This window comes from Nymphaea colorata, chromosome 2 (assembly GCF_008831285.2).
Source record: "Nymphaea colorata isolate Beijing-Zhang1983 chromosome 2, ASM883128v2, whole genome shotgun sequence".
Classification (NCBI taxonomy): Eukaryota; Viridiplantae; Streptophyta; class Magnoliopsida; order Nymphaeales; family Nymphaeaceae; genus Nymphaea; species Nymphaea colorata.
In genome coordinates, this window is record NC_045139.1 from 30,666,852 (window position 1) to 30,688,380 (window position 21,529).

The window sequence follows — 21,529 nt, forward strand, 5'->3', positions numbered from 1 at the left end:
TGCCAGAAAATCTGTCGATCGAAAATTTCCCGCAATAAAAGTTCAGAAAAAGTAACACTTCTTTTAAAAGAATAAAAGCTCGAGTCTTCCAATAAGAAGAAATCATGGCTTTTTTTCTTTCAGTGTGGAAATTTAATGTTGGCACTGCACGCTCGTGTTGAAAATTAAATTGGTAGACCAAAAAAAAAATATTTTAAAACCGCCGTTCAGTATTCATATTATTTTCATTGTTTAACAATTCATTAAGTTCGACTGTTACATGCTTAATTATTAGGAAGATTTTACTTTCGGGACTTACTTTTCATAAATATGAAAACTATCGAGTTACTTTGAAATAAATTGCCAAGTCAAAAATTATTATTTTTAAATGAAATGAATTTCAAAAAATTAATTTTTAACAGCATGAGCCTTACGGATTTTGTGGCGCGTGATCGCCATTTTTCTGATCTGCTGCAAACGTCTCTTAACGTCAGCGTGTAACAAACACGAAAGACAAAAACCGAGAAACGAAAAAAGAAAAATGGTTTCTGTCTGGATGCCCAATGCTTTCGATACTAATATTGAAAGGGCCCATGTTTTTTTCTAAGTTGTTTTAAAAGGACTACCTTTTACGAGTAACAGTAAATGGAAAAACTTTGCATGCTGCCTCAAATTGCGTGATATGTCAGCCTTTTCCTTTCCTTCGTAGAAGTAAATATTTTTCAATTTTGAAATCTGCGTGAAAAAGTGACTAAATATCAATTTTTTTACAAAAATAATTTGAACTGAAACATGATTTTAACGTCTATGAACATCATAGGATGTTAGCATTTTGTTTAGTGTGATATTTAACATAAAAATTTAAGGGTAAAGAGTCTCACATTGAGTGATTTTACAAATTTTAATGCATTTTACTTACTTTTCTACAAACTACTTTATGCTATATAACTATCAAATATTATTTCTTAAAAGGGTATGAAGGATTTCATAAGATTTCAACTAAACAACGTGATTGCTTTGCTTTTAAGATTCATTTTGCATGTCCAAAAGATGTTTACCTTTTTTGTTGATTTTTTCCCATAAAATCTCATTTTACGTATCCAGGATTTACAGAGATGGCTTAATAGCTAGCTAGTTAGAGATTAGTGAGTGCATTGCGAAACGATTGTTGGTAAAAAAACCGATCAAATCCAAATGGGCAATGGTTGTCGAACCTTTTCGGGAAATGAAACCGTGTGATGAAACAGAAGCTGCAATCCAGACGGAGAAAACGAAGGGGATTGCAGCGGTGAGTTAGAATTATATTGTGTGCACGCGAGAGGCCGTGACGTCGGAGCGTCGCCGGTAGACGCCGATCTGATACAGTTGCAGAAGAAATAGAAAGGAAGAAGAAGAAGACAAGTGATGAGTAGATAGATGGATAGAGAAGGAATTACTTCTTCCATAAGCATAGAAACACGTATCTAAGTAAAGCCTACGTCCGCCATAAATGTTGCGTGTGTCTCCGCGTTCTCTGCAGCCAAAAACAAGAGCGAACGCAGAGATGCGTGTGGCTTTTGCTGTAAAAACGAGAGAGAGAGAGATTGTTACTTGTCATTATTGCCGTGTGGTAATGCACGAGAGAGAGAGAGAGAGAGAGAGAGAGAAACAGAGTATGTGTGTTGCATGCATGGTCACAGGGACGTGAGCAAAAACGTGACCAGAAATGCGACAAAGCGTCTCCGCTACCAACTATATCTACTCTTCCCCCTTCCCCTCTCTCTCTTTTCTTCTGTTCTCGGTCTGATTCTAGAGTATTAATTTAGGTTCAAAATTATTCTCCCCTCTCTCTCTCTCTCTCTCTCTCTCTCTCTCTCTCTCTCTATATATATATATATATATATATATATATATATATATATATATGGAGACGAACAGGATATAAGCCTAGTGTGTCGAATGGGCCAAAATTGGCCGATGCCTGTTGAGTCAAGCTAGAGTTTGGTTAGACTAAAGAAACCTCGAACTTATTCGACTCAAGCTCAACTCGACAGTTATGCGTTAAGCTCAAATTCAACTCAATTATTTGAATGAGCCGATTCATGAACTCAAGTTCGACTAGTTAAGCAAATGATTCAACTCGAACTCGTTAGTTTTAATGCGAAATGATATCTAAAATATAAAATATTGATGGATTCTTAATTGTAATACGGTACTTGCTAAATGTGCCACTAAAGATATATATTAAAAATATTTGTTCATGCATGGTAAGTTACCATTCTCTAATGTATTAGACAATGAAAATCATTTGGGGTATCGATTTTACAGGAACAAGAAGTTAGCAATCTCTAACGTACTAGACAATGAGAATCATTTGATGGGTATTTCAGTTTCTTAAAAATAAATTATATATATATAGATAATCTTTAGATATCTTTGCATAAGTTTAAATGAAGAAACATTCAACCTTTCACAGCACACTAGTCGATTTATTGTATCGTGAGTCGAATGGTTTAGATTAGAAAAAGGGCTGCACAACAGGATTTCATCTTTTATATATAAATATATATATATAATTTATTTATCATTTTATATTTAATATACACGTAAAATAACTCAGTTTTTTTGTAAATTCAAAACGAATAAATTTGTAGCTTAAAACTTGGTCTGTTGTACATCTGATTCTTATGACACTCTCGTGCCGTACGTACTGTTCTAGGAATCACAACCATTTATTGCTCTTCCTTTCACTCTCTCTCTCTCTCTCTCTCTAAGCAAAGGAGGACGCATGATGATGACCATCTCGACTATCAAGGTCGCCCCTTTCTTTTTCATCTTTCCATTTTTAACACTCTCACATATCCAACCTGCAAGATCTCACGCCAAACCAGCAGGCTTTCCCCCTTTCTTCCCCAAAGCCTCTCCGCCTTACTCTCTCATAGTCCATCACTGCCTTCTGCAAATTTTGCTTCTTTTCTTCTCAACTTTGCAGTGAAAAATGTATCTTAAAGTCTTTTAACTTCATTCAAACTTCGAAGATCATAAAATAGTTTACTGCTTCCTAAACCAAGGAAAGCAGATGATTTTTCAGATGATTGAATGGGTTAATGGTTTGCGTGATTTCTAATGCAATCCGAGTCCAACCATACCGAGCCAGGTAGTTTGTGAAACGTACCGGCCCAGTCTTTGGACATTCTCCTACGTTGTCAGTATCTGGTTCTGCTTATTTAAAACCCCGCCTCTCTCTCTTCAAAAGAGCCAGAACTCCAAGTCCTGCAGCTTCTTCTGTGACTCTGTCCTCTCTCTCTTTCTCTCTCTCTAGCACGAACTTGAGGAACCAACTTTCCTCTCTCTTAATTTTTGGTTGCCTCACCAGAAGCCATGAAGAACGAAATGGGGAGGAACTCTTCCTCCTTGAAGCTCCTCATCCTTTTGCTCTCTCTCTTTCTCTCTGTAGGATCATCCGCCTTTGAGGAGGAGGAGAAGAACCAAGAGAAAGGTGCCCTTCTGTCCTTCAAGAGCATGCTAGACGCCCACCCTCCGTTCCTCTCTGGGTGGTCGTCTTCCATTCCTCATTGCCAGTGGAGTGGGGTGCTCTGCTCAGAGGAAGGAAGAGTCGTATCTCTGTCGCTTCCGTTACTGTCTCTAGGTGGAACACTCTCTCCAAACATTTCCTCTCTTCAGCGACTACAGAACCTGAACCTCACGTGCAATGAATTTCGAGGGAAGGTTCCTCTAGAGATATGGTCTCTGAAGCATCTGACCACGCTCGACCTCAGCCTGAACCAATTTTCTGGCGAGCTCCCTTCGGAGGTTGGCATGGTCACCTCTTTGGAGTCTCTGGTGCTCAACAACAATTTGTTCGCCGGAAAAGTCCCGCTGGAAATGGGAAACCTCCGGAGCCTCACGTATCTCGACCTTGGCAGCAATGCGTTCACCGGTGCCCTGCCGCCAGACCTTGGAAACCTCTCTGCCCTTGTCTATCTCGATGTCTCGAACAACCTCATCTCCCGTGAGCTCTCCCCGTTGCTTCTGAAGGGTCTCAAGGCATTAACTGTCCTGGACGTGGCAAACAACTCCTTTTCCGGCAGCATACCTCCGGAAATCGGCCTACTGTCGAATCTGACGAGCCTTTCTCTCGACGCCAACAAGTTCTCCGGCTACCTTCCGGCGGAAATTGGGAAACTGGTCAATCTGAAGCTCTTCTCTGCGACGTCTTGCTCGCTCAGAGGCCCCTTGCCGGAGCAGATTGCCGATATGGTGTCCCTGCAAAAGCTCGATCTTTCGAACAACCCTCTGAAATGCTCCATCCCTAAATCGATAGGGAGATTGAAGAATCTCACTATCTTAAATTTAGTTTCTTCGGAACTCAACGGCTCGATTCCTAGTGAGATAGGAAGCTGCTTAAATTTGAAAACTCTGTTGCTGTCTTTCAATTCTTTGACTGGTGGATTGCCCGGGGAGCTTGCAGAATTGCCAATGGTGACCTTCTCGGTCGAGAGAAACCAACTGAGTGGCGTTTTGCCTTCTTGGTTGGGAAAATGGACGACGGTAGACGCTCTTTTACTTTCTGCTAATAAGTTCGAGGGAGAAATTCCTCCTGAGATTGGAAACTGCTCCTCTCTTACCCAGCTTAGCTTGAGCCGCAATGCTCTGACTGGGTCTATCCCACCGGAAATCTGTAATGCGCAGATGCTCAACGAGGTCGACCTCGAGAGCAATGGTCTTTCAGGTGATCTCGGGCAGAGGTTTGCTGAATGCCGGAATCTAACTCAGTTGGACTTGGTGAACAACCAGATCACAGGAAAAATTCCTGAATACTTTGGTGATCTTCCTCTGGCTGTTATCGATCTCGACATGAACAATCTCACTGGGGCGATGCCGGATAGTCTGTGGAACTCGCCTAGCTTGATCGAGTTCTCAGCTGTGAACAATCGTCTTGAAGGCCATCTCTCGGGCCTAATTGGAAATGCAGTCTCACTGCAGAGGCTCGCTCTCAGTGGCAATCGTTTGAAGGGTGTGATACCAAAAGAGATTGGCCGCCTTCAGTCGCTATCTGTTCTGTCCCTGAATTCCAATATGCTGGAGGGGAGAATTCCGGCCGAGCTCAGCAACTGTTCTTCGTTAACAACCTTGGACGTCGGCAACAATTCTCTCAACGGGACTATTCCGGTGGAATTAAGCAACCTTACGCAGTTGCAGTGCCTGGTTTTGTCCCATAACCAGCTTACTGGTTTGATCCCAGGCGAGGGCTTGAAATTTTTTCAGCAATTTGATATGCCTGACTCGAGCTTTGTTCAGCACCATGGTGTTTTCGATCTTTCATGGAACAGGTTGTCCGGCCGGATCCCTGAAGAATTAGGCAAGTGCAATGTGGTGGTGGACCTTCTCCTGAACAACAACAGACTTTCCGGTGAAGTTCCGAGCTCTCTGTCTAAGCTCACCAATTTGACTACTCTGGACCTGTCGGACAATCACCTCACCGGCTTCATCCCGTCTGCGTTGGGGGATGCAGTCAATCTTCAAGGGCTATATTTAGCTAATAATGAGCTCAATGGCGGGATTCCTGAGAGTTTAGGGAATGCAATCAACTTGGTGAAGCTGAATTTGAGTGGGAACAGACTCTCTGGTATCATCCCAGAGAAGCTTGGAGAACTAAAAGATTTAACTCACCTTGATTTGAGCAACAACAGCTTGACTGGTATGCTTCCTTCTTCACTTTCAGGTTTGGGTAATATGGTTGGACTATATGTTCAGCAGAACCAGCTGTCCGGCCCCATTGACGATCTGTTCTCCAACACCATGGTGTGGAAGGTTGAAACTGTAAATCTGAGTTTAAATTCTTTCAGTGGAGAAATTCCCCGGTCTCTCGGGAATCTTTCCTTCCTGACTTATTTGGATCTTCGTCGAAACAAGTTCCTCGGAGACCTACCTCCTGAGATCGGGAACCTGTCGCAGCTATTGTACCTCGACGTTTCACAGAACAGTCTTAGTGGTCAGATCCCTTATTCTCTCTGTGGTCTCTTCAGTTTGGCTTACCTAAATCTTTCTGATAACCGATTGGAGGGACCTGTCCCTAGAGATGGTATCTGCCAGAACTTCAGCAAGGCATCCCTTTCAGGCAACAAAGATCTCTGTGGAGGTCTTCTGGGTTTGGCCTGTGCTGGAAGGAAGATTGGCCAGCCAAGGATTTTGAATGCTTGGGGGGTAGTAGGGATCATCGTAGGCAGCATTCTGGTTGTGTTGAGTTTTCTCTACGTTACGATGAGGTTGAAATATAATGGTGACAAGGGTGTCACTGCGGAGGTGGAAGATGAGAGCAAGCTGCACCATGCGAGTGATCAGAACCTCTCTTTTTTCAGTAGCAGATCAAAAGAACCGTTGAGCATAAACATTGCCATGTTTGAGCAACCGCTTCTCCGGCTTACATTGGTCGACATTCTCCAGGCTACCAACAATTTCTGTAAGACCAACATCGTCGGAGATGGAGGATTCGGGACTGTGTACAAGGCAGTTCTACCAGATGGAAAGATAGTTGCCGTCAAGAAGCTCAACCAGGCGAAAACGCAAGGCCACCGTGAATTCCTTGCAGAGATGGAGACACTGGGGAAGGTCAAGCATAGGAACCTCGTTCCCTTGCTTGGCTATTGCTCTTTTGGTGAAGAAAAGCTCTTAGTCTACGAATACATGGTAAATGGGAGCCTTGATCTATGGCTGAGAAACAGAACCGGTGCTCTAGAAGCTCTAGATTGGCCGAAGCGCCTGAAAATTGCACTGGGTGCTGCAAAGGGTTTGGCATTCTTACACCATGGGTTCATTCCACACATAATTCACCGTGACATCAAGGCAAGCAACATCCTTCTCGACGGCGACTTCGAGCCCAAGGTCGCAGATTTTGGCCTGGCAAGATTGATCAGTGCCTGTGAAACTCATGTTAGCACTGATATAGCTGGAACTTTCGGCTACATCCCACCAGAATATGGACAGAGTTGGAGGTCTACTACCAGAGGAGACGTCTACAGTTTTGGGGTGATTCTGCTCGAACTGGTGACGGGAAAAGAGCCAACAGGACCAGATTTTAAAGAGGTTGATGGAGGGAATCTGGCCGGCTGGGTGTTTCAGAACATCAAGAAAGGTCATGCTACTGAGGTTATTGATCCAGCCATAACAGACGGTACGTGGAAGCAAAAAATGCTGCAGATGCTGGAGATTGCCGTTTCCTGCTTATCAGAAAACCCTGTGAAGCGCCCGACCATGTTGCATGTTGTAAAATGCCTGAAAGCAATAGAGGATGCAAGTTCAGCTCCCCTTTCCCCTGCCCTGGTTATGTAGAGGGCGACTGAACTTCAGTTTTTTGCTAAACGTCTGTAAATCTCTGCAATTCTCTTCTGAGTGATCGTTATCTTTTTTCTTTTTGGGTCTTCTGATGTAAAAGTTTGAAAAATATAGACGTGGAGCAGTACAAGTACAGTTTTTAAAGTTGGTCAGTGTAATCACCTGAAAGAACTTCTCAAGATGCTCCTCTATGGTGCTGCATTTATTTATTTTTTTTCACACTGCACTGTTCCAAATCAGCATAAGCACTGCAGCCTATCCTAAAAGCCTTTTTAAACTACTAGGCTGCCCCATATCACAAGGTAACCCCATCTCTGCACCAGTGACAAGCTCAAACCAGAGCCTCCCATGTGGTGCTAACAGCAGCCATTTCGGATGAAGTATACATCTCATTGAGTGGGTCACAATAAATATCACGAAATCTAAATTTATAATTACATAAATGAGATTGGAAAAATCGTAAGAAAAGAAACAAACGCCAGATCTCGCCGATACATATCTTTGTGATTGTCTTTTTTATCACGGTTGTAATCCTGCTGTAGGTATGTGCAACATCTGTCCGCAGAATCAAATGAAATGCCAAAGTTGGAAGGTCGCGACCCATTGTTGCATCGAGTTACGATGGTTAACTCCCATCTCAGTTCTTTTGCAGAGGAAGGCAATTTGCAATTGGAGTGCAGAGCAGAATCATGTAGTGCGATCGGCAACAGGCATAAAGCTTTCACAAATGGGCCAAGAGTGACAAACCTGAAACCAAAAGTCACTACTAGACTTCGGCGTGGCTGGCGTTGGTATGGAATCATGGAATACACCTGTCTGATGTTAGCCAGGTACAGTATTGCCACGCTCTCTCGTTCCGTTCGTGCTTCTGTTTTTTTCTCTTCTGAATTCGTCTTCTTCTTTGTCAAAAGGAGCCATCTTATACGCCTCATGTTTGGTTGGTTCTGCCCTGCATGGTCACCTGTTTAGCCCAGGATTAGATGTCCATGTATATGAGTAGGGCTTGTAAAACGAAAAATGCACTTTTGAACAGGATCGTTACTGCAAATGAAGAATATCATGTGACAATTTTCAGATATAAGTTTCATAGATTTCAAGAGCCTCGAGTTGAAGATCCTGAACCGACTGTTAGAAATCGTAGGTTGAAGAGGAAAGTACAGTCGCACGGGGGAAAAGGAGACACAGGAAATTAACGTGGTTTGGCACAGTGGCCTACATCCATGATAGAAGAGGAGAAAGCTTTTCTTCATTCCTTTGATGTCAGGGGTTCACAAGCAATATATAAAAATGAATGGATCAAAATGGAAGGGAAAAGAATGAACTCTCAACGTTTAACGGAGCAATTGAAGAAGTTCCGATGCTTATCTCAAATCAATGACGGAGCCGTTATCCCTTAGACGAAGCTGCGTCGGTTATGAAAAAACGATCTTGCCCCACTTCACAATTCGGATTGTTCCCATCAATAGCGTTAATCAAATAACTTTCAAAACGCATCTGTTCCTTGCCCTTGGTCGTGTGCACGGAACTCCAGAATGAACCGTGAACCCAAAAAAATTAGTTGGTTTTGGAGCATATAAAACTTTAGAATTAGACAAAGTAAGTCCGAGTCCTTTGTCCAAACAAGGACATGTAAGTTTCTATCACGGCAAATCCTTGCGAAAGCAACTTAAGTGATCAGGTTGTGTTCGAACCCAACCACATGTCACCCCAAACACTCTCTGGCTGTGAACAATCAAAGCGATCGTGATCATTATGGGATAGCGCTATCCTTCAGACACATGATAAAATTGGAACGATACATCATACATTAGCCGATGGATAACATTAACAGGGATGAAATTGTGTTCTTGGCGTTCTTACAAGGCCAAATCTTCTAGCTACTAGATGGAACATAAATTCACATGCTTTCCAAAATCTTTTGCCAGTACATTAGAGCGTGGGCAAATCCCATCTATATATATGGTACAATATGAACACTACGAATTATAGAACGGATTGTAGCCAGTCATCTGAACAAAATTAGAGATGAATGACGGCCACACCGTCGAAGAATCTGTCATTCTTCGTCTTTAAATGTCTCTAGAAGCAAATTTAACCGTTCAAACTTGCTCACCCGCTGCAACACTGAATTTACAAAAATAAAATAAAATGTTCACCGTCTCCTCGAAAGCTGCCCACTACACCGACGTCCTTGAAGGATCAGCACTTGCTGTAAAACTTTTAATTGCCCTTGAGTTCATTCACATGGCAAACTTGACTCATCATGGAAGAAGGGAAAAATGGAAAAAGCTACTAATAGAGCTGTCAAATAACTAAACAAATCACTGAGGCCAGATGTTAAAATAGCAACCAGACTCAGCCCCACATTTTAGTCAACCAGAAATTTGTTGAAAAAGAGAAGAGAAAATAAACCTTGGTTCAGCAATGCTAAACAATTTTCTTTATTTATGATGGTAAAAAACCCCCTTCGTCATAGCTCCTTTAACTAAGCAAAACAGAAACCTTGCTTCCATAAATGGTAAACTTTCTTTATTTCTGATGGTCAAAACCCCTTTTTCTGAAATTATACAACACTAATTATTCATGCTTTTTTCCTTTTTAGCTGACATGGAAAAATTGGACGTATTCATGAAAAGATAAGACAGCAAGATGGGTTAGTGAAGAGTCAAAATTGTTTTCCCAAAACCAAAGGAGAAATAAACTCCTCAGGGAGCCATAAGCCCTTCAATTGTGTAAGCGAGAGACTTTGCCCAGTCGGCTCTGAAAAGCAGGGTCTGTAACGTCTGCATAACATCATAATCTGGATCAAGCTTCCGCTGCCAACCCTGAACGTATACACAAAAGAATGATGCACGTTAAAGAATAGAAAACATGAATATAATGTAATTATCCAAGTAGAAAAATGAGAACTTGAAATAGTAATTGCCTGCCCAGCAGCAGGAAGCTACTCTCGTTTCACATACCCAACAATATAACCACACGTCTGGCCATGAGCCATGTCAGCATGTAGGTTTCGGTACATCACAGCTAAATGAACAAACTTTCAGGTGAGTTGGAGTATCTCACCAACCGAGTGAGAGCCGATGCCTTTTCAAAAGACTGTCAGTTTATGGTGTTAAACTCCCAATGCACATCAGCAAGTACACTAGATCCATCCTATCAGCAACGCGCTGACGCCCATGCTACTCTAACCAGTCACCAGCCCACCGACGAACCACTAGTCTGAGCCTCCTCCTCTAATCATTAAATGATGGGGTAACCCAGCCCGTTTGGATCGGAACTACTGGTCTGAGCCAGTCAGCCAACCACTCAGGACAGCAAATGGACAGATTTGTCACATACAAAACAAGGTGAAGGCAGGTTTTATTAGCAGTTTCTAGGGGGAAAAGGGATCTGTATTGAGGACGTTCTATATATGAAGACCCTTTTTCCATTAAGGGAACAATATGGCCCCCTTAGTTGGCATTTTCCCTTAATCACAAGTTCACAACTCATTTTCCCATAATCACAAACTCATTTTCGGAAACCTCCATGGACTGTCGCTATGATATTATTAACTTTCACTCGCTTAGAAATAATAGTAGCTTGCATGTTGGCTAACAGGTTCCATCCCAGCTCTGATTTCCTGCATCTCAACTGAATAACTTGGCAACTAGATATCGTGGTGAAAACCCAAGAGAATAAGTTGTAACCTAGCACACCATCATCCTTTGACATTACCAACATCTAAAGCGATGATTCATGTTCAGCATGGACAGGCATAGAAAAGCAGATTATATAAATGTGGGTGGAACATTTTTTATACAGGGCTAAGAAAAGTTCATAGATTCAAATTCAGAAAGTGAACTATAGGGAACTAAACAGTCAAAAGACACCGTAACTAGTTTATGTGAAACGAGCAGTTCAGTATGGCTACATGGGACAGATATAGATCTGAACTTGCACGGATTACTCTTGTAACATACCACTCCTATTAGAAACAAAAGCAAACAATCTATACATTATACAAGCACATAGAGAGAGAGGGTACCTCAAGAACTAAAGTAGTCACCATCACCGTGACAACATTTCCATCAACGTTCACCCTGTGGCGCCGAACTTGTTCAAGCAATTCTTGCATGCATTCTGCTGGGTGAACAACATCGCCTTCAGGGGTACCCCAAAAGTCAAAGGATTTTGTCACCTCCTAAGAATAGACCATATATGATTAATAGATAGTACTAAAAAGGGCCAAATAGCTTTAAAAATCAAACACAGAGATCAGAAAATTCCTCAAAGAAACAAAAGTGAATCGTGCATGTTACAAATTCTACAGTCAATGAGGCACTGCAACCTTTTACAGAGGAAAAACTCAAAACACAAATGCCAATTATTAGTTGCATTCAATTTCAAAAGTATATTACCTTGGAAATAATCCCAAGTAACTCATTGGCAAGGACAAAAAAAAAAAAAGAGTAATTCCTGGCATCTTGACATGAGAGTTGCAGAACCTGGATTCAATTGCCTGGGCTTAGACTGTTAAGGTTATGGTTTATTAGAAGTTTACATTCTAACTAGCTCCATAAGTAAAGAGTATGCAAGAAACTGAAGTGCAATTATCACCCTGGAAGCTAGTAATATGACACAAAATTACAGAACCTGCATTCAATTGCCTGATCCTAGATTGTTAAGGTCACAGTCTATCATTATTTATTATGTTCCTAACCAACTCCATAAGCAAAGAATATGCAAAGAACCAAGCACCTACCATCCTGGAAAAACATTGTCCTAGTTCTTGTATCCTACCTACATGTTTGTGTAGGACTTCCAATTCAATTCAACCTGATCAAAGACTAAAAATAGGAATAAAGTAGACGCCCAGAGGTGGATTGCCCATTAAAACAACTTTTCCACAGTAAGCATGCAAGACAGCATTTTCCATTAGCCCATCTATGTTGTGTAGGCACTAGAATATCTGATTGAACATGCTTTGTACAAAGAGGATTTTAAGCACTTCAGACACAGATATGACAAAAAATAAACAAATAAAGCGGCTTATATGCAGATGATAGATAAACTTGCATCAACTGCTTATGCAACATATTTGCAAATTCAAGCAGTGAATTCACCGTATTATTTTTTTCTACAGCAGATCGAAACAATAGGCAAGAAAGTGGTCCATTCACACAAAAAATTGTTAAGATTTGGATGTTCCTTACATGCCATTCAAAACCTAAAAAGACTTCCCAACTTGGTCAAGTTGCTTGAGTGTAAACAAATAAATAAATAGACAAAATAAGAATTTATTTATCTATACCAAGAATGCACACACACACACACATATATATGTGTGTGTGTGTGTGTGTACATGCCAACCATCTAGGCTGACAGATTGCTTAGTCTGATGAACTAGTCGCTAGCTTGAAACGCAGGTGGATAAGTAACCAACCAACTCAACAGAACAATCAGGATATTGACATCTAAGATTTATACCAAGTATCAGCACTTTTTAGGAAATAGCTGAATAGTCAGTAAAAAATATAGAAGAACACAGCATATTGGGGCTAGAAGGCCGACTGACCTAGTCAGCCAACAATAAAGCTGAAAAATATTTTGTTCGTCCATGTGAATTATCAGTCAACGCATATTGCTGCTTAGTGGATATATATTGATCTAAAGAGTTGTGTTGATGGGCTATATCACACATAATTCTGTTGACTGCGACCATGTCCAACTATTTTAGATTTTTATCTCATACAGAATTTGTCCATAATGTATGCATATCATTTTGGACCAAACTCTATTAATTTGGTTTTCGAAACAGACTCAAGGTGGCTACTCCTAAGTCCTAACTAGTCCATCCCAGGCCTTTTAGGAGGTCGACCTACTACTACCCATTGACTAGTGATTTTGACTAATAGATGCAGGCAAGGCAAGGTTTAATCAGCTGTGACCATCAATAATTAAACGAAAGTGCAGAAGATACCTCGATAAAGGCCTTTGGATTTGGACAATTTTGTTGCTTTGATAACTTAAGAGTGCACTCTGCCGCCGTGCGACCATCTCTAAGAGCAACTGCCTTGAAAAACTCCAGCAAATTTGTATGATCATCCTTTGATAGTTCAGTGGTCATGCCAACATCAAGGAAAATGACATGCGGTTTTGATTTAAATAGGCGTTTATTTGATGGTTTAGTCTGAGCAACTCGAACAAGAATATTTCCAGGATGCATATCAGCATGGATAAAGTTGTCCACCTTCAGAGAGTGAAAAGTTAGAAAGCTTCAAACATGAACACTTGCAAGTAGTAGCTGATGCTTGGTTCTTCTTTTGGCAGATAATACATTGCAGGATTATCAGTGTTTTGGTTTTGTATAGCAATTCAATGAAAAAAATGAAAGGTTTCAACATAATATTCGCAGAAAAAAGTGCATGAGAGGCATAACAAATCTCAGAAGGCCATGATTTTTCTCCACATATACGCAATATTAGTTCCACAGAGAGAGAGAGAGAGAGAGAGAGAGTCTTTGAACCAAACTGCTCTTACAATAAATAGGAATGGATATACCCTATTTAACCTGCTAATTTGAAAATTGAAAAAAAAATCTAAAAGAATTGACATTCAACAAAAAAAAAGTAGGAGAAAGTTGAGCAGATCCATAGAAGTAAGACATGAAAAGATACAAAAGGCAAAAGACCAAACAAGTGGAGAAAAATTGAAGTCTAGACTGATGAAGGTCAATTATTCTACACTGCCATCATAAAACATTCAAGAGATTGCTTGTGAAATAACCTCATAAGTCTAAACACGTCACCCTAGAACCAAATCCATAAAAGTTCACATTGATGAAAATCAACTGCACGTGCACCAAAATATCATAGAACGCCCATGAGAGTGCTCTCAAGATAACATCTAAAGACTAAATATGTCATCCTGGAAACTTAGACAAGTTTCCATCAGTAATGAACCAGCAAAGAATATTAATCTCTGGACAAGAAAACACCTGGTCTTCAATAAAGTATGAGATATGCCACTAAGTTTCATAACCTGAAGCAGTGAGAACATAATATAAGATTATGTCCGTGGAAAACAGTCAGACGACTTCAAGAAAATATTGAGTGAGAAAATAAAACCCTGAAAGAAAACACAGAAAAGGCTTTTCCATTTTTTGAGTCACTATGTTGTATACTCATCAATATCTCCTGATCAATTCACATGCAGCAAGATTTCGGAACATTAGTCCACCTTCAGATATTTCTCTTCTACAAAAGAAATGTAATAAAAATTTTGAAGAAACAACAAATATAACAACAATAATTAAGTAAAATAAGCTATACATCTTCCAAGATCTAACAGCTAGCACGACCTTCACCTACGAATATTTTTCAGCAAAAAAAATGAAGAAAAGAAATGGTGTCTGAAAGAAAAGGAAGTAGAGGTAAAAGTGAAAGTGTTTCAGGTAAAGGGCAGCAGACTAACTCACCAAAAGCATCTTTAGAAGGGCATGAGTACCAATATGTGCTAAAGCACTTTTAATTCGAGTGTTGCCTTCAAGTTCATCAACATAATGTGCGACACTTTCCCCTTGTTCATAAGTTTCTACCAGAACAGCAGGATGTACAAGTAAAGGCTTGGGAAAAGACACATGTTTCCATCTGCGGAAGTTATCTCGAAAGCGGGTCAAGTTATCTGCTTCCAGTGCAAGATTAACCTGAGATAACATGAAAACAGCAAACTGCTGGACACTCTCATCCAGTCTCAACCATCTTAATGTCGGAATTAACTTGTGACATTTTGCTACGAGATCAATAATCATGAAATCCCTTCTAATCGATTCACCAACACCTGGATGTCTCACTTTAACAGCAACTTTCACATTTTTAATGTGCTGGTCAGGATAACGGAATCTCAGAGAAGCACGATGCACTTGAGCAACACTTCCAGATGCAACAGGAACTTCTTCAAAGTCATCAAAAATCTCTGACAACTTACATCCAAATGCCTTTTCAATAGCTTTTTTGGTGTAGGAAAAGTTATGAGTTGGCGCGCTGCTGTGAAGTTTCGCCAGCTCGGTGCAGAGGTCCCTAGGGAAGAGGTCCGAACGTGTAGCAGCCCACTGACCCCATTTTATGAATGCTGGACCTGCGTTCTCTAGAGTAAAATGAAGAACATGAAGCCATGTTTTCCTGAACTGAGGACCAAAACTATCTGCAAATGGTGCCATAGCTATTACAGGAGTAAACAAGATAGCCAAATAGACAGCCCTCAGAAGCAAGATGAGCCCTTCCAAAACTGAAAAATAGAGTGAAGTTAAATAGAAAGACCCATGCTGTGCCCTCATGTAGGAAGTATTTTTTGTTTGGAGATGTTCTGTATCAGCTGAGGTCTTCTGCATCCATGCAACCTCTCCAATAATGAAAGCAATCAAACTGGGAGCAACATGTGGCCTAGAAAAAGACAGAGTAACAGCACGAGCAATCCAATTGATTGTTGCAAATGTTGGTCCCTCATACGAGCATAATAAGGAAATCCTTTTCCAAGTAACTTGAGTATGATGTGACATAGATCCAGTTGCGGATGAAATGGCCATGCTGCAATTTTGACGCTTGAAAAACGTAATTGGAAGAGCCTTGGAATGTAATCCCAAATCATTTCTTCCTACAAAAAATTTACTCGATGAGTACCGCCTGCATAAGATTGTGGATAATCCAATTGTTGATAACTTTGCATAGTTGCTAACATGTGGAGCCTGTGTTGCCTTGATTGTCTGTAAGAACAAGCCCTTCCTCTTAACAATTTGAGATAACAAAAACCTGCAGCAAAACACACAGGCCTTCAACTTTCTGCCATGAACAAGTTAGAAATGTTCTATTTGCACCCGTTGAAAACAGAAAGTGAAACCATCAGTTGATGTTTCTATAAAAGATAAAAGTACTGTAATCAACAGAGCAGGATGTATGGACTCAAAATGTATGATTCCCAAGACGTTCCCAATATTTCTGCTTCTAAAAATAGTTGTAAGTCTAACTCCCATGGTAGATCCAAATTAACATCATATGCTTGGTACACACACAGCCTGCATTTCATGTATATTTATGATGGATGTTCTTTTATCAAAAGCTACATATTTTCCATTTTCCAATTTCTTAAAGATATTGTACCCTCTGATACATTGTATCACACCATACAGCCCAATAGATGTGATAATGCAAATATCAGTGGCAAGTGTTGGCTTTTTTGCGCATGTAAAAAAATTGTTAATTGGACTTTGAAACTTTTATAGGAGGTTCAAGAACGAGCATCTAAAGTAAAAATGCTAATAAATCAAAATTATTAACCGTACACCTTCAAATTTGTCAACTGTCTTAATATGGCAGATAAGTGCATGTCGTACGTAAGTGAAACAATAGAACAAAGGAAGTGGGGAAAAAAAAGTACAGGTCCTCAAAATATTGGTGGCTGAACTTCACAATTCATATCACTGACGGGCAAAATAGCATCTTACGAGGAGAATAAAACCTAATGCAGATGGAGATGCTGGAGTTATTGCTAATGCCTTGATAAATAAGAGGTACAGATCCTTCAGCAGTAAGATAGTGAAGGTGTGAAAGTCATGGGTAATAACAGTAGTACTGAAGCACATCACCACCCATTACTTTATAAAGGGAGACAAAGAAAAACTTCAACCCATAATCAGAACCGTTTGCTGCTTATAACAACCATAAATATTGATAGATCCCTAACTTGAAACCATTATAGTATTGGTTCCAAGCATGTAATTAAGTAAGCAAATGCAACTGCACCTTATAACTGAGGCAGTCAAGCCATGACTCATGTCAACAAAGGCCAGGTAACAGAATGCCTCTGACCATGCCCTCGGAACAAGAAGTTTTTGAGGAAATACAGAATTATAGTAAGCAGGTTACAAAATACAAAATTACAAAATAAATGAATCTGATCCCTGGCGTTTAATGAATGATGTTTTTCAAGTTTTCTGTTATGTCACATGAATAGAAATAATAAACAGGTTGGCCAATAAAAATCTAAGACTACAATAGATGAATGCAATGCATGTGCAACAGCAAGAAAGTAAGGATCAAACGGGAGACTGGTTGTGGACTAATGGCTTGGAGTTTTGAATATGCTGAGGAAGAAACCTCAGGAGCTATTTCTCTCAAGGACGTATTGACTGGCAAGACATGTTGAGCCAAAAGAAATTCCAAATGTGGTAAAACAGCACCAAGAAACTGTTGAAAATGACAAAAGTTTTCTTCTTCTTTTTTCAATCAAAATCACAAAATTAACAGGAGAAGGTGCTATTGAGTCCATTATAGCGGACCATCTCAGTGACACAGTTACAAATGGTACACAAAGTTAATGGTTTGCTGCTGTGGAAATGGACTGCCCATTAAGGACAGTGAAAGATTTTATCTTCCTCCCTACAACTAGATATGTCATTTATATTGAACTCTACCAGTCTACACGAGGAAAAGGCCAGCGGTCTTATGCCCTTTCAAGTTTCAACAGACATTTCTGAATCTTGACTAAATAACCAAGCAAACAAGTTTCCATTGTCACATGGAGCAAATGACTAAGACACCACAAAGCTTAAAGGTGAGGAATCATCAGATGTAAGGACTTTAACATCTACTGACCTGAAAGGTGGTGAAATTGCTAACACTCTTATATCTATTCCATGACAAAGAATCAATAGAAGACACCCAAGGCTGCAAAGAATTCAAACATATCATCAACAATCAAAAGACTTCAAGTCGTCGTCCTGTTTGTCTCTTCCACTGACCCAAGTATCATAGTTTCTAGCAAAAAAAAGAAATCATATTCAATCCTAGATCTTAGAAGTCTTTGTTTCTGGAATCTTTTCATCACAAATTTTAACAAATTCTAGTTTCTATTTCTCATCTCAACTCCTGCTCGTCAATACTTACAACAATTGGGCTATATATCTGCAGTTTCCTTCTCATTATTACACAAAGCATTATTGAAGTGCTTTTCTTATTTTTTTTATTTTTTGTCTTTTAGTTATTCTTTCTGTCACCTCTAGTAAGAACATGGTCGATCTTTGTAAAGAATAATGTTCAAGAAAAGCAAAGCCTCACCAAATCACCACAGCCTAGTAATAATGAGGTGATGCTAGTGGATCAATGGGAAGAAAAGGTGTTACTAGCAATAGCTTCCTCAAATTTTCGACCTGAAATTTCTACATCACCTCCAACCATAAAGAAGACATCCTAAACGTAGAACTCTAGGTACTAACTACCACTACCAACCACAAGTCCACATTCAAAGAGCAAAATATTGAAAATCTAAAGAGAAAAAAAACAGTTAGAGAGATATAGATGGAATGATCATCATCACTCAGATTGCAACGTCAGATAGCAGAAACTAAAGTATCAAAACCCGAGTTGATCAAGCACCACCCCAGCAAGCAGACGAACACCAAAAATCAAACTAACTACCTCATCTTCCCGCCGAGTTTCGCTGTTTTCTTCGACCAGACCTCCGATCAGATGCAAGAGAAGGGAGGCAGCGCCCGCATCGGGTGGATCACCCGAACTCAGCCCAGCGAACAACCAACATCCACGATTCCAGCAATCTTGGAGAGGAAGAAACTCCCAAAAAGTTGGGATTCCTCGCTTCCGGGAAGAAATGAAGAATCAGCAAGCGTGAGGGGCGACAGGAAAAGAAAACCCAATATCGAAATCCTCGGCGAGCAAAGAACAGACTGCGTAATCCAAGTGCGTCAACCGAAGACGACGCCGAGCGGGGGATGGCCGAGGACCAACAAGAGCAGCAGCGTCATGGTGAGGGGGACAGAGAGCGAGGCGACGAGCGCCCCCACGTACACACCGACCTTTCTAGGGCGGGTGTTTGGTCTTAAAAGAGGGGCGACCGGACGTGGCCGCCGGAGGTCCAGTCGGGTAGCGTGAAAGAAGGACCGAGTGTCCTGAAAAATGGACCGGATACTGACGGATCTAAACTTACGCCCTCGTATTAAAAAATGAAACTCTTCCAACGAATCGTGATCTAAAATTATTATTTAAAAGAATTAATCATAGAAAACGTTCTTTTTTTAATATTATATTTTTTTGTTCATCAACAATTAACACATTTCACGAATTTAAGAAGTAAAAACTAATGAATATAATGATATTTATCAAATAGTTATAAATTGGCAGATCCACCAATATTTTTTGTACATCCCAGTCGTACCGATAAAAAAAAATCCCATATTTTTTTGTACAATCCAGTCGTCCCCATAAAAAATCCCATATTTTTTTTTTGTACAATCCAACCGTACCGATATGATTTTAAGAATCTTAAGAATAAGAATGTTATGATGAGAAACATACGTTTAAGTTAATTTTTTTAGTTAAAGAAAACGAACGGCTCTCCTAACATCAAAATTTTATTGGTAAAAAAAAATCAATAATTACCATAAAAAATCTTAATTAAGACTTATTTTATGTTAAATGCGTGGAATTAGCTATGACCTTGCTGAAGTTGATTAAATCAACACAAAAAATAAAACTCTATGGTGTGTATGAGGACAAAATGACAAGACAATAAACTGAAGATGCTTCTTGTATTACTTTATGTGAAAACAAATCTCACCGTTAAAACTCTGAAACTTTATTTCCACCGTATTCTTGAATTACACGCAAATCTTGAGTGTATTTTGACAATATAAAAAACTTAGGTCTGTTTTCTATTATTGTCAAATTTTGTCTCTACTTTTTGTATGTTAAATATAGTGGCTATAATACAACCTGTTTGCTTACCAATATATAATCCAAATCAACTTAGCCGTTGGGATTTTCTAAGTACAAGCAATGCAAAAAGCCTGTATGCGTCTTTGACAAATACTAAAGCTTAACCTTTTCTTTTAATTTTCAAGTTTAGGTTCTTTATTTCCTTTTTAATGATAAGCTACCCTCTAAGAAGCTTACATTTAGGATGTCAACGGATTGAATTTGAATCCGATATGCTCCTTCTTGTGTATATTTTATCGGATGGTCGTATACTTGGATTCAAATATGAATGAAGAAAAGTTTATGTTGTATCTGTATCTGAATTGACATTCAGAATCTGAATCTGATCCCAGTCCAACTTTTAGAATTTTGAATGCCACTTTTTTGGCATTTGAGAAATTATTCTAAATTTTGATACCATTTGTGAATCCGAATACCATTTTTGGGCATTTGATAAATCGTTCTAAATTTCGCATTACATGACATCTGTCCAATTAGATGATTTTGTAAATTTTTCATGAGGCGAGTTGAATTAAAGCTTTTAAATTTTGATTAGGGTTGAAATATCATTTTCAAAAATTTTATATAAAACAAGTAAAATTTTTCAAAATTTACATGTAATTTTTTTTTTTTAATTTGATGCAGGGCCAAAACCCACGCAGGCCCTACCTTGACTCTACCGTAATGCTACCAGTATTGATTTATATCGCATAGCAGGTTATATTGTAGGCTCCTCATTGTAAATAATAAAGAGGCAGCATGCCCTGTTTCAAAATCCAGTTTTAGGGCAAATGAGCTTGTGCTTGCCTCCAATATGCTAATAATTGATTTTTCTTATGTCTCCTGTGAATGTGAAAATGTAAAAAATGAGTGAAAATGTGTAGAAAATGTATAAATAAAATATGGTGTCAAGTTCAATCACTATGCAAAGATTGTTAGCCTTTAAAATCCAATAAAGTCTAGTTTAGACACCTGGTTTGATTACTTTTTAGTCTTATAAAATTTGACATTTTCATCCATGCATTGGATTTATGGAAAACAATGTCAATAGTACCCAAATGTGTGTGTTTTTGTCTGCATTGCATCGACTACGAGCGTCATAAATAGTTAAAAGTTAAAATATTTTGTACAATATTTTATAAAATTTTACAAATTTTTTTAATAACATCTTTTTTTCATTTTTAACCATCCGACATAGGGCAGATTCAAATTCTGCCAAACTAAATTCCTTCTGCCGTTTGGCCAATCACAACACATACTATGTGCATGTACATGTATGCAAGACAGTTGGTCAAAACCAAAACTAGACCCATTAAAATTAGTTAAATATTTTTTAACGTTCTAACTTTATCGATATAATCTTGATTTGGTGACAAACATATATTAAATTAGTCATTTTATTACTTAAATAATGACTTTTAATAATAAAAACCTTAAGCTAGTCAATTTTTTTTTTAAAACAAAGTCCTCATCCTAACTTACTCGCT

The 21,529-nt window shown here is 39.3% G+C and overlaps 2 protein-coding genes and 1 pseudogene across 3 annotated transcripts; 1 reads left to right on the forward strand and 2 right to left on the reverse strand.

Moving 5' to 3' along the window:
* Positions 1 to 18,057, reverse strand: part of LOC116248576 (uncharacterized) — a 38,867-nt pseudogene extending 20,810 nt beyond the window's left edge.
* On the forward strand, positions 2,959 to 7,423 carry LOC116246743 (leucine-rich repeat receptor protein kinase EMS1). Its single transcript, XM_031618595.2, has one exon. The coding sequence runs from the start codon at positions 3,340 to 3,342 to the stop codon at positions 7,288 to 7,290; it is 3,951 nt and encodes a 1,316-aa protein (XP_031474455.1). The 5' UTR covers positions 2,959 to 3,339; the 3' UTR covers positions 7,291 to 7,423.
* LOC116247820 (uncharacterized) lies at positions 9,113 to 19,213 on the reverse strand. 2 transcript variants are annotated; one of them, XM_031620155.2, is made up of 5 exons: positions 18,750 to 19,213; positions 14,756 to 16,085; positions 13,259 to 13,528; positions 11,324 to 11,479; positions 9,113 to 10,118 (listed from the first exon to the last, which is right to left on the reverse strand). In XM_031620155.2, the coding sequence occupies exons 1-5, from the start codon at positions 18,752 to 18,754 to the stop codon at positions 9,999 to 10,001; spliced, it is 1,881 nt and encodes a 626-aa protein (XP_031476015.1). In that variant the 5' UTR covers positions 18,755 to 19,213; the 3' UTR covers positions 9,113 to 9,998. The 2 variants fall into 2 exon arrangements, with proteins under 2 accessions (XP_031476015.1, XP_031476016.1); XM_031620156.2 differs by lacking the exon at positions 18,750 to 19,213 and adding an exon at positions 17,928 to 18,057.
* Between the last annotated feature and the right edge of the window lie 2,316 nt (positions 19,214 to 21,529).

Bases quoted from the DNA above. Each gene is read 5' to 3' on its own strand.
- LOC116246743 (XM_031618595.2), top strand. From the start codon at position 3,340: ATGAAGAACGAAATGGGGAGGAACTCTTCCTCCTTGAAGCTCCTCATC.
- LOC116247820 (XM_031620155.2), bottom strand. The intron at 13,529-14,755 runs GTGAGTTAGTCT...CACTCTCTGAAG, and splicing joins CCCTTCTAAAGATGCTTTTG to GTGGACAACTTTATCCATGC. The intron at 10,119-11,323 runs GTACCCTCTCTC...GTATACGTTCAG, and splicing joins TGACTACTTTAGTTCTTGAG to GGTTGGCAGCGGAAGCTTGA.